This window comes from Eumetopias jubatus, unplaced genomic scaffold (genome assembly GCF_037043125.1).
Source record: "Eumetopias jubatus isolate StellerSeaLion01/CBP00866 unplaced genomic scaffold, mEumJub1_p1.0 scaffold_5, whole genome shotgun sequence".
Classification (NCBI taxonomy): Eukaryota; Metazoa; Chordata; class Mammalia; order Carnivora; family Otariidae; genus Eumetopias; species Eumetopias jubatus.
This window is the reverse complement of record NW_028274811.1, coordinates 80,256,212-80,269,490: the sequence shown is the minus strand read 5'-3', so window position 1 is coordinate 80,269,490 and position 13,279 is coordinate 80,256,212. Positions and strand designations below refer to the sequence as shown.

The 13,279-nt window shown below is 38.7% G+C and overlaps 1 protein-coding gene and 1 pseudogene across 1 annotated transcript in view; one reads left to right on the top strand and one right to left on the bottom strand.

Moving 5' to 3' along the window:
- Positions 1-277: 277 nt before the first annotated feature.
- LOC114208611 (ferritin heavy chain pseudogene) lies at positions 278-946 on the bottom strand (annotated as a pseudogene).
- Positions 947-5,335: 4,389 nt separating this feature from the next.
- LOC148164375 (uncharacterized) overlaps positions 5,336-13,279 on the top strand; it is a 98,405-nt gene continuing 90,461 nt past the window's right edge. The window contains exon 1 of the mRNA XM_088023420.1: positions 5,336-7,523. Within this exon, the coding sequence (XP_087879546.1) occupies positions 5,336-7,523 (2,188 nt within the window). The remainder of the gene's footprint in view (positions 7,524-13,279) is intronic.

The following is a 13,279-nucleotide window of genomic DNA, read 5'->3' as shown; positions in this document are numbered from 1 at the left end:
GACTAGAATTTGTAGCACCCATGACAGACTGCTCATGGGACCTATGCCAATTTTTCCAGGCACTACCAACGACTTCGGTACCTCTTATGGAAGTGTACAGAGCAAGAGAGATAACTAGTGAGGAAAAATAGACCTTTATTGACAATCAACAAATTAATACACAGTAATAAGAAAGAACACATTTAGAAATACAAGAGGGTACATTCTTTTTTTTGGGGGGGTGGCACCAAATTACTTTATTTGAAGAATGGTACAAATGAAAGAAGTTAAGTAGATGTTTTGGTACAACTTATAGAAAAGGTAAAGGTAACCCCAACATGCATGCACTGCCTTGGTGACCAGGGAAGTCACCCTTGTGGCTATGGGAAGACAGCCTAAGGCTTAGCTTTCACTATCACTGTTTCCCAAGGTGTGCTTGTCAAAGAGATACTCTGCCATGCCAGATTCGGGAGCCCCCATCTTGCGCAGGTTGGTTACGTGGTCACCCAATTCTCTGATGGATTTCACCTGCTCATTCAGGTGATGAGTCTCAATGAAGTCACACAAATGGGGGTCACATTTATCAGTGGCCAGTTTGTGCAGTTCCAGTAGTGACTAATTCACGCTCTTTTCCGAATGTAATGCACACTCCATTGCATTCAGCCCGTTCTCCCAATCATCACGGTCTGGTTTCTTGATATCCTGAAGGAAGATTCGGCCACCTCGTTGGTTCTGCAGCTTCATCAGTTTCTCAGCATGTTCCCTCTCCTCATGAGATTGGTGAAGAAAATATTTGGAGAAGTTCTTCAAAGCCACATCATCGCGGTCAGAGTAGTAAGACATGGACAGGTAGACGTAGGAGGCGTAGAGCTCCAGGTTGATCTGGCGGTTGATGGCAGCCTCCGTCCTGGTGGTAGTTCTGGCGCACCTGCGTGGGAGATGCGGTCGTCATGGCAGCAGCTGAGAAAAGGCGGCAGCGAGCAGCGGCGGGGGCCTTGGAGAGGTCCGAGGGCGCGAGGAAGAGATGGCGGAGAGCTGGCTCTGAACGGCCGGCCCCGGGTGGGGGACGAGCGCTGGGTTCCGTCCAAGCACTGTTGAAGCAGAAAACCGCGGCGACTCTCGGCGGAGACTGTCAAGAGGGTACATTCTTAAAAACATAATTAGATGCAGATTGAGCTGGCTATCTAATTCATTTAGTCATACATATTTATTAGGTGCCTATTAATGTGTCAGGCACTGTACTAGAAACTAGGTTACATATTCAACGTTCAACAGTACGTTCAATTTCCTGGATCAGAGTTGTCACGCTCTTTCTGAGCTTAAGTGCAAAAAGAATATAAAGTTTGCTCTGTATGATCAGAAGCCATCTCAGGGCATCTATACTTTGCATGTCTGCTCAAAGAGAGAGTTAGCCTAATTCCTAACAGCCTGGGTTCTAGTCCTCAATTTGCCACTATTAGTGTGATAAAGGAAGCAAGGACACTCCGGGTATCAGTTTTTCCCGTGCAAAATGAGAACTTTGAATGGGATGATCTTGAACACTTCATTTAGATAGTCTAGCTCAAAAAGAATTGATGGTTTGATCAGCTTTATCTAAGCATTCACTTACAGCTCTGATGGGATGGGTATTCTCCCCATGGCAAGCACTGCTCAATATTAATGTGTATGTCTTACAGATATGTATATACACTCCAATATAAGGTTAAAAATGTTAGAGATGTTAGATACCATTTGACCGGAACTATTTATCACACATTTTCAGTTTTTTCTTCAAGACAACTCTGTAAGGTGAAAATTGTTACCATTTCCATCTTAGAGTCAAAGGAAACTCAGCTTCACAGAAATTGCGCGACCCGCCCTGAATAAGCAACAGAGCCAGACCACAACCCAGAACTTTGGAGTCAAAGCCCAGAGTACTCTCTACTAAACACAGAGGAGCCCCCTACATTTTGCTGTTCAAACTATATGGGAACACAGAGAAATAATCAATAACCCAGTCAAGTGCTTTTAAAGCATTTTTTTAAATTAGAAAACCCAATATGTGTAAGACAGGAATTAAAAAAAAAAAAAGAAAGAATATGATTTAGGTGTTTGTAATCCTCTCCCCAATCCAACCCCCATGTTAGCCTTCTAAGAAGAAAGGATTATTGCCTCCTTAGTCAGCCATAGGAACTTAATTGTGCCTACTGGGGGAAAGAACAGAAAGGATAATTGGAAGATGCCAAAAGAGTGCCAGTTACTCTATATACAAAAGGTTGCCTAAGGAAAAGGAATTTTCAGAAAGTTATGAGATTTTGAGAGTTTATGGAGGAAAAACGATTTGAAATCATCACATTCCAGGATATAGGGGATTTTGAGGACAGAGATAGTTAAGAAGAATTTAAATAAATTTTTGCCAAAACTGGCCACAAAACAGTCCTGTTTTACTTGAGTTATGTGTAAAACAGATAAAAGTTGAGCTGCTCTGCTGAGGTATCCAAAGGCACGGTCTACCTAAATACACTCAAAACAATTGCTTCAGAGTGAAGCTATTTCTCTTTGCCTCTTTGCAGACAGTTTAATCGTCTAAAAGGAAAGCGATTGAATCAGGCATAGCTCTAAGCACAGGCAGGTGCCTACTGAGGTGATACCGGGGAAGATGCAGAAGGCTGCATCTCCCCCAAATAACTTTCCCAATACTTTTTATTAGTTAAGACATCAACAGGGAAAATAAGCCTTTGTTTCACAATAAAGGTACAGAATTAATTTTATCTTCTACAAAGACTATAGAGTGTGTATCCAATCTTAGACTATTTAAATATAGTGTTTATGGTGATAATGTAATGGAGATAAATCATCTCCCCATCTCCCTACCCCACTCAATTTAACAGGGCTATAAATCTGATGATAATAAATTTACATCAACTTCACAAAAAAATCATATTTCTGTTAGGCTAGGAAAAGTTGGAGTACAAAAATAATTGATTAAACAGAATATGTTTTTATAACTTGCATCCTAAATGTCTACACATATGAAAAAAATACATGTTTGAATGTTCACATGGGATATAATAATGCACTAAATGGTTGGGGTAGAATTAAACAGGAAAGGAAAATAGAATTATGGTAATAAAATATATTCAAAGGAGAACACTATTGGACACCAGAGAAAGAACTATGCTATCAAGTTAGCAAATAAGTTAATAATTTTACTAAACCTAAATTCTGAGTGCAAAATAATTTCAATTTTTATGCTTTCAAAGGACAGTGAAAGCTGAAGATGCTCAGCTTCCCAAAATGAGAAGGAAAAGAAGAAAAGTGTATAAAAAATTGAAAATCTTGTATCCCACAGTAGGTAAGTCTAATTCATTGGCTTTATAAAAATGTGTATAAAATGAACTACCCAGCTATGTACTTTGTTTTTTTAATCACAGAATGTCTATAAAAGTAAGAAGATAAATACATATTAATGTTATAAAGCAATTTAGAAGTTTGGTAGGTATGTACATATTGCAAATAATAAAAATTTATATATATATATATACTTATTCAAAGACTATTAAGACCCCTGTTCTTAGAATCTGTTATCAATGGCCTATTACATAATTATCTCTGTTCTATGTTACTTGTAGAAATTAAAGTATAGTCGGTTGAAAGAGGCTATAAACTACAAAATTATGAAATTGAAAAGGGCTATAAACTGAACTGTTCTTGGCATGAAGGTGTTATTTTAAGAATAAACTGTAATCTATAGTTTTGGAAGACAGTCCACCAGTATATAAACTACTAGGGTATTCATGCTATATTGTAAATGGGCTTTAGAGAGACATGTTTCCATGTCTTTTCTCCCACGATTTCTACATTACAGCTCTCAGATTGTAGGCAGGCCTGCAGGGAACTCTTTCAGTACTTGCCATGAGAGAATCAGACTAGCAGAGAGGCAAATGGGAACTCCATGGAACTCCAGGCTGCTTGAGAACCTAAAGTTGGAAAGTAGTAATTCCTAAACCTATGGTTCTTTATTTGATTCTGAAGCACTAGTTATATTTCTGCACTCCATATTGTATGCCACCTCTAGCCTAACTTTGGTAGGATGTTTTTTTTCTGGTTAAAGAGAATTTAATTATTTATTATTTGCATAAATATTTATATAAAATATGATTTTATATGTACTTACATATAAATTAAGAACATTTAAAATAATTATAAGTAATCTTTTCCAATTTTTAGCTTAATCAACTTATTAAAGTTATTTCCATGGAGACCTGGTTCATAGATTTCCATAACATCTCCGTCTATTTGTTGCCCATTCTTCTTTCCTTTCCTTTCCAAATACTCTTTCAGACATAGTTTAACACATATGAGATCTTTGTATTTTGTCCACTGTTTTTTTTTTACACAAGATCTGCTACCTCATACTCAGATTCACCAAGTCTTCAAGCAAAATATTCTAAAATTATGAAGTAGAGGAGTAAAGGTTGCAAGCTGGCAGTTCTTAGGCCAAAGCTGGTCCCTATATTTCTTGGCCTCCATCTATAGAGGGTTTTTTTTTAAAATGTGAGACAATCTTTAGAAATTGGGAGATTTCACAATATAATAAATCCAGGCTCTAGTTCTCTCCTGGAAGATGATAGCATTTGGCAATACTAGGACACCTTCTCTGTGTTATAAAAAGCCTCTACCCAGGCAAAGGAAACTATTGGACCTATTTAAAAGGCTATCTATAACCCATACCTGGGTCTCTTTATTTGCTGTACCTTCTCAAATTAAATCAAGCTTGATTTAGCCTGTATTATAGTAGTATTATATGTAGTATTATAATGCCATGTTCAAATACTTGATCATGGGAACTTATTCTTTATCTAGAAGTCTCTTAAAATTTATTTGCATTAATTTGTTCTGAAATGTTCATTTCACCCATTTTGGAAGTCTCTGTTTTAGAGTAAAGCTTAATTACATTCTTAATTCCTAGAGCTACCAAGTAATTGTCCACATTCTAAAAAACTGATTTAAACTAATTTATTAGAAATGAATTTTTATGTAAAATACCTTTACATACTAGAAATGAATGAAAGTGTTACTCAAAATACAAAGAATATGCAGTGAATTGTACCCTAGAATTTGCATACCCTCTGCTCTCTAAATGGACACAGAAAACTTTCTTTCTTCTTCTTCTCTCTTTTTTATTCTTTTTCTTTTTTTCTTTTCTTTTTTTGCTTCGTCTTTAGGTGAACCTCAGCTTGCTAATCAAGCATACCAAAAAAATATAAAAGATCTTGAAAAGGAAGTCAAAGGAGACACCCCAAAGGCTGTGTTTCATCCGACTAGGGCATCAGGGAAATCTAAGGAAAATGGAGATGAGCATACAACTGCTTCTATGAATGGAAAACAGAATTCCCCTTTCCTCCCTAAAGATAATAAACAACTTTCACCTGACAGCAAACTAAGTCGGGAGAAGGAAAACAATAATCCTCCTTCATCTATTTCTCATCAACGAGACAGAGTCTTGTCAGTGGCCATGTTTAACACCTGTGAAGAATCATTATCAGGAAAAATTACACTGCAGGATTTACCAAACACAGTAGAAGCCCTTAAACCAGCAAAAGGCAAAATCATTACAGAAGTAAAATGTGGGGCTTTCAGCATGCAAGTAGAAATCAAGAACAGATTTTTCTGTAAAACAGAAATGCAGTTCCCAACAAAAAGGAGATGTCCAAAATGTCAGCAACATTACTCTTACAGACACGTTCAGAGATGGTACACTTCTAGAAGCTGCTCTTCTAGATGTAGGAATGTGTTGGTAGAAGAACTAAAACCCAAGGTGCCATCTAAGTCTGAAAAAATTGCCAGAACAGAGAGACCTTCCCTGAAAGTAAGCATTGTAGAAAAAGGAATTAAAGTTAAATACATGAGTAAGAAACAGAACATATTAATTAATGTAACTCAGCCTAAAAGAAGGGGGAAAATAGCTACATACAGAAACATTTCCTGCAATCACACTACTAAAGAATGTTCCAGGTCTTGTGCACTATCTGATATTAGGCACCCTGAAAAGCGGCAGCTTGAGAACAAGCATCAGAGTTCAGATGGTTTGCATGTCTCTCCTCCTATTGTGCTTGCTGTCCAGAAGGAGAAGAATGTCGATACAGCTGTGAATTTTCTGTGCTCAACCCCTGAGAGGGAGAAGATTAAGCCTTATACACTGTCTCCAGTTTTAGATCACTGTAAGGTAGAATCTGCCATCTCTCAGCAGGAGGACTTCAAAATTAGTCAGAGCACTCCCAAAAAGAAACTCTTCTTTGAGGCTGAGACTCTTCTCAAAAACCTTCTTCCTACTTCACAAGATACCCTAAAGACCACAAGTTTAAGTGATACAGGCTTACGGAAAATGCCTTTTGAGGATACCAAGGGTGTGGGCAGAGAGAGGAAGATCGTCTTTGATATGCCAGAAAATATCACATCAGACTTATGTGTAAGGCAAAGCACAGAAGGAATAAATTATTTGCCAAGTGCCATGACTGACATCTTCCCTGTTCAAGGCAGCAAAGACTCTGACTTTTGTTCTTCATCTTCTCCGAGCATGCAGCTTGTAGAAGAAAAGGCAACCAGCATTTATTGCAAAGGCAGCAAAATTCCACCCGCAGATTGTTGTGAGAAATCAAATTCTTCATCTTTCCCTTCCAGTCAAAATGCTCTGAAGTCTTCCTCCTCATTCAGCCCGTCCCACTGGGCCACCAGACATTCAGAACCTAAAGAAATCCCTGGGGATACGTTTTCCTTCGCTCAGTGTGCTGAGTTTTTGAAAAACTTTGAGGAAGAGCATGTTGACATGACTGACAGAGACTTTCACAGAGCCGCTTTTCATAGTGACACTCATACAAAAGCAGAGCAACTGTTGGAAATGAAGAGCACACCGCGTCCAACCCTCAGCCCTGCATCCTCCGGCAGCCCCTCTGCTGGCAACCCACTCAATGGTAGCAGCCACAGCACTGTGGATTGGGGCCCAGCAAAATCCCAGGCAAGTCATCCAGAGAGAGCCACTCCCAGCACAACAGAGCTAGTCATGACCTTGATAACTGACGCGTTAGAGCAAAGATTAATTATTCAAAACGACAAAGAAGGCACGGTTTATTCTCATTGTCCCATGGGAATGAAAAATCCTGAAGACTCACCCAACACTCTGGGAAATGGTGAAAAAGATAAATTCCAAGTGATGAGAGTGGTAAAGAACGCAGGCCATGGAGACTTTGAAGACCTATCAAATGAGAACGATGATGAAGTCAGTTTTCAAATGGATTTTCGGAACACCGCTGAGTTCAGCTGCACAGCATGTGCTACAGATAATCTGTTGATTATCGAGAAAACACTGACCAGTGATGCAGACCAATGTGGTAACCAAGTTGAAAAAGGCCTTGGACTAACCAGCCTTAAACAGGAGCCAGCAGAGTGCCAAAGGAGTGCATTAACAAAGCCAAATTCTGAAGGAGATAAAAATAACCCAAAGGAAACTTACTATCCCCAAATAGATGTATTACTGTCACCTCGGAAGCAGAAGGCTTTGACAGGTACAGTGGCTATATAGAATCTTTACCTTCCATTGTTCTTACATGTTTGAGCTTTGGAAAGTCTTCATGTGAGGGCTTTTTTTTTTTTTTTTTTTTAATTGCCCGGGATTTTTTCTTTATTGCCGAAGATATAGTGAGGATTTTAGAGTTAGATGAATGTGGGCAAGCATATATCAGCCTGCTTCTTTACATTATTACCTACCCCACCCATAAATAGTGCATAACGAAATCACCAAGGCTGCAGTTTAATATAAAGTTTTTAAAAAATCAATTTCTCTTTAAAAGGTTGATGTATTGCCAAATCAATTTTGTAGGAAACGTTAGCCTTTTGCCACTCTTAAATAATCTACCATTTCTTTCCTTCTTGCAAGCTAAGCATATTTATAATAGGAAGAATATGTTTGTGGTAAAATGTGTTCTTAAACCTTGCTGGGGTGTTGCAGAAGGATGGTGTACACGTTTCAAGAGGCCATGTGGAATAGTCATCAAAGCAAAGGACAAAAAGCAGAAACGGCCATGGCTAATCCTGATTGAGCCATCCAGGGGCTGTCTGACCTCGAGCAGACCCCTGACCTCCCTTGTGCATTGGCTCGCCCTATGCTCAAAACATTGATAGAACCCAGCAGCTCTCCAGACCTCGAGAGGGCTAAGATGGAAGCCCTTTTCTAAGTACATAATACTGCCCTGTCTGCTTTCAATCTTGGGTCGACATTATATCATTCTGGCCATTTCACAGAAGGCCCTCATTGTTTTTCCTCAATAAGTCAAAAATATTTTATATTTAATGTTAGCATTTTTCCACATGATCTATTAAAATACATCTTAAACAAATAAAAACTTCCTTCCAAACCACCGGTAACATTCCTGACATGTCCGGGAATGATGAAACTATCTTTTCTTTGTTGTGCCATCCCTAATTTTTTAAATAGAATTAATACTATCTAGAAGTAGAAAATACAGAAAGCACAGTAATATGTGTTGGCATAAAACATGAAATTTACTGTACAGAGAATAAATGTCCTAAGATAACACAAATGCTCTAGTCACCCGCTTAACAGGAACACCCCAAAGCTAAGATCCATCAGTCACAGGCACTGCTGCCAAGTGCCGACATACCTCCAGATAACAAGATCAATGGCATTAACCCCAAATTTTGCTTCAGTCCATAATTACTTGAGTCAGCAAGAGGCAGATCTGCAGTAAGAGCACTCGTGTCTCCCAGAACAGATGCATTGCTCCCATGGATGAATATCCATCCCAGGCTGGCTCTCCTTCCCCCAAGGCCATTCTCCTCCCTGGACTGCCCCTCCCAGCAAGGCATATTTCCTTAAGTAAATTAATAATTCAATTTGGAATCCTCCCAAAGCTGATGCTGCACTTCAGTAGACCTTGAAATTGTCTCATTGGGTGAACAATTGCAACTCCTAGTTCCCTGTGTTACTGTGCTTCAGCAAAAGGCTGTTTCTACAACTCTCCCTCTCGCACCTTTACTCCTCTTCCCCTGGATCATTCTGTTCCAGCCACACTGACTTCCTTGAGTTGCTAGAACCTGCCAGGCAAGATCCTGCTTCAGTTCCTTTGTTTGGGCTGCTTCCACTACCTAGACCACTCTTCCCGCATATGCCCACATGGTTCACTCTCATCCCTTCAAATTTTTGTTCACATGGTACCTTCTCAGTCCTCAGTGAGGACTTCTCAGATCATTCAATTTAAAACCACAATCTGAGTCTTGTGCATTCCAGCCCAGGTATAATCCATCCCTTTTCTGCATTTTACTTTTATGCACATTATTTTTCATCTTCTAATATGCTATATAGTTTACTGGTTATTTGTTCTGTCTTCTCCCACAAGGATGTAGTCATGAGGGCATGGATTTTTTTCCGTTTTGGTCATTGCTCTATCCACAACACCAGAACAGTGCCTGTCCAATAGAGCAGGCACTCCATGAATATTTGTTCAATGCAAGAATTCAGGGAAGTCACATTAGGTTTCTTTGTGCAAAACTCTATGTTCACATGTGAAAACAAAACAAAATACAACAAAACAAAAAAACAGGGAAATGCTTCAGAGATATGTTTGTATTAAAAATATTCAAATCTCTTTTTTTATTTTTTATTGTTATGTTAATCACCATACATTACATCATTAGTTTTGGATGTAGTGTTCCATGACTCATTGTTTGTGCATAACACCCAGTGCTCTATGCAGTACGTCCCCTCCTTAATACCCATCACCAGGCTAACCCATCCCCCCACCCCCCTCCCCTCTAGAACCCTCAGTTTGTTTTTCAGAGTCCATCGTCTCTCATGGTTTGTCTAAATCTCTAAATATTTGCATGGATTAGACTCTCCTAGAGTTATGAATATTTCTATACTTTATTCAATACTATTATTATTATACTATTGATACCCCAGGCCAGGATTTTGTAATCTTTTCAAGGTATAGATTGCTTTGAGGAACTGGGACATCTTTGTACTGTTTTACTAGAAAATTATAAATTTGCTATAAGCATAAACTTATGCCTAAATTCACAGAAGCGTCCTCCAACTCCTCAGCTTCTGTCCATGTACTTCAGATTAAGAATCCCTGGCATGAGAGTGCTGACAATAATACGGATAGTCCCTGATTTACAAAGATTCAATTTAAATTTTTTCAACTTAAGGATGGTACAAAAGTGATACATATTCGGTAGAAAGTGTACTTCGAATTTTGAATTTGATCTATTCCCAACTAGTGATATGTGGTGCCATGTTCTCTCACGATGCTGAGCAGTGCAGCCCCAGCTCCCAGTCAGCCACACAGTCACAAGGACAAGCAACCCATACACTTACAACCCTTCTGAACCCATACAGCCATTCTATTTTTTACTTTCAGTACAGTATTCAATGAATTGCATGAGATATTCAACACTTTATTATAAAATAGGCTTTGTGTGAGTTGATTTTGCCCAACCATAGGCTAATGTGAGTGTTCTGAGCACAGCTAAGGTAAGCTAGGCTAAGTTGTGATGTTCAGGAGGTTAGGCGCATTAAATGCACTTTTGACTTATATTTTCAATTTACCATGAGTTTATCAGGACACAATGCTATCATAAGTTGAAGAAGATCTGTATTATATAGTCCCTTCCACCCACCTGTGTGTGTGCTTGCAAATTAACTAGATTAGAGGTCACAATCTGGACTGCTTCCAGGAGCCAGGCAGGTAATGTAAATGAGCAAAGCAGGATGCATGTGAGAAATAATGGAGTGTTGGTGACCGAGAGGGAGCTCTGTCCAGAGGGAATGAGAATACAGGTCCAGTACTACTACCAGGTCTTCTGATTTTTCAAAAGAGCTGGAGATCTGGATTATATATATATGTAAAATATAAATATAAATTATATATTATATGTAAATATAAAAATATATATATAAACTCATGTATATATATGAATCTCTAGACTATAAAACTTCCAAGACAAAGTACAGACTAAACAGTCTATGACCTCTGAACTAGATAAAAAAAGAGGGGTTAGGGATGGGCAGGTGGTGGGAGGTCAAAAAGCCAGTGATATAAAGGAAAGGATACCAGTCTGACTCTTAAAACTAAACTCTGGGTTCTTCTCCTGCTAAGTCAGGTCTCTATAATCCTGGGTAAAGAGCTTTCTCGGGACCTCATTTCTCTAGCTGTAAATAGACTGAAATATATCTTTAAGATCTCTGCCAAAGAAGAGAAAAAATTTTATATCATAAAATATTTTAATGAAGAAACCAAAACTAGGGTATTCTGTGAGAACGACAAGGAGAGAATGAGAAAGATTAAATGATATTTTACATGGCATAAAATAGTTATAATTAAGCAGCCCTTTATATGTAATATGACCCAAAACTTGCAGGCATATATAAGATACTTTATTTTGCTGTGTTCCAAGGAAGGAGTGATTCCGAAAGCCAACACCAAGGCAAATGGGGGTTCCAAGATCTGCACCAACTTCTAAGGATAAAAAGATGAATAAAGAAAATATTCCTTTTCTTATAGCAGGGCTGTTAGGATAATTTCCAACAAGCTAACTTTTGTGAAATTGTGTACTTTTCACAATGCTGCCCATTTCAACATTTCTCAATAGATGAGCAAGTCCAGGATCCAAGATCCAGGGTCCATCTTCAATGCCCATCCTTCGTCCAGCAGGGCTCCTCCCAGCTGAGCATCTTCCTCTCCTTGGTCTCCAGCTTACTCTGTAGACCTCCCTTTGACTTTCAAAATGATAGCTTTCTTTTTTTTTTTTCCGCAAAGTGATACTTTTCGATTTTTACATTCATGCTTGATAAAACATTAGTGGGTATTTTAATGGATTAACATATTATTCTTACAAAGTGATTGTGTATATTTTAATAGAGTCCTTCAAAATACTTGATATCTTCATTCCAGCCCCAAATCAGGCAAGCACATTGCCTGATTCCTAGAAAAGCTCAGTAAACATCCACATTCATGGAATGAGGAAGAAGCTCATATGTAAATGAAGTTTACTGAGCTAGATTCAATTCACCAAGTAAAAACTTTCTGTCAGTTTGAAATATTCAAGGATTATGCTGATCCAAGTTGTAAACAGGTAATACATTTGAGTATGGGAAGTGTTCAAGCTTAGATTGAATGACTACTTAGTAGAAATCTTGTAAAAAGTGTTTTAAGCATACAGAGGATAATTAGACCAAATTACCTTACACTTTTGCAAATCGGAGTTTCTATAAATACCAAGCAGGACAATGGGAGTGATACTTTGCACTCAGTAGGCATTACAGTGGTTCTCAAAGCACACTTCAAAACATACTGTAGCGCACACAATTTCTTTCCATTTATGTACATAAGAAAAGGCTAGAGGAAAACGTTTCCTACTATATCACGGGGCCATATTTCCATCACACACAGTTTCCTAGGCTCATAGAACTTCTTTTTTTCTCCAGCAATTTCAGGAAAGAATCGCTTTTATTTATTTATTTATTTATTTATTTATTTATTGAGAAACAGAATGAGCAAGCGAGAGAAAGCACAAACTGGAGGAGGGGCAGAGGGAGAGGGAGAAGCAGGTTCCCTGCTGAACAGAGAGCCTGATGTGGGGCTCGATCCCAGGACCCTGGGATCATGACCCGAGCCGAAGACAGCTGCCTAACCAACTGAGCCACCCAGGCACCCCAAGAATTGCTCTTAAATGTAAAATAGTTGACATTAGAAAATTTTCCTTCTCATCTCATGGAGGGCTTCAGAATCATCCTGGACTCTTAATCTCAGCAAATGGAACTAGAGCGAGCATTGGAGAAAATGGCCAGAGAATTTTTAAAAGTTCCACCGCTGTTTAAAATCGCAGAGGGCAAAAAAAAAAAAAAAAAAAAAAAAAGATAATCTTATTCATAGTTGTAGCCCCAGTAACAGTAGAAATTAATATATAGAAAGTGAACATGAGGCACCTGGGTAGCTCAGTCAGTTAAGTGTCTGGCTCTTGATTTCTCCTCAGCTCATGATCGATCTCAGGGTTGTGAGATCAAGCCCCGCGTGGGGCTCCATGCTGAGCATGGAGCCTGCTTAAGATTCTCTCTCTCCCTTTCCCTCCTCCACACCCCCCACCATGTGCACATGTACTCTCTCTCCTCTCAAAAAAAAATGAGATATATATATATATATATATATATATATATATAGAAAGTGAACAGTAACTATAGAATGAATGTCATTTTTCTGCCCCCCTCTTATCTCCTAAGGAAGAGGTAGGGGTCAACAGCAGA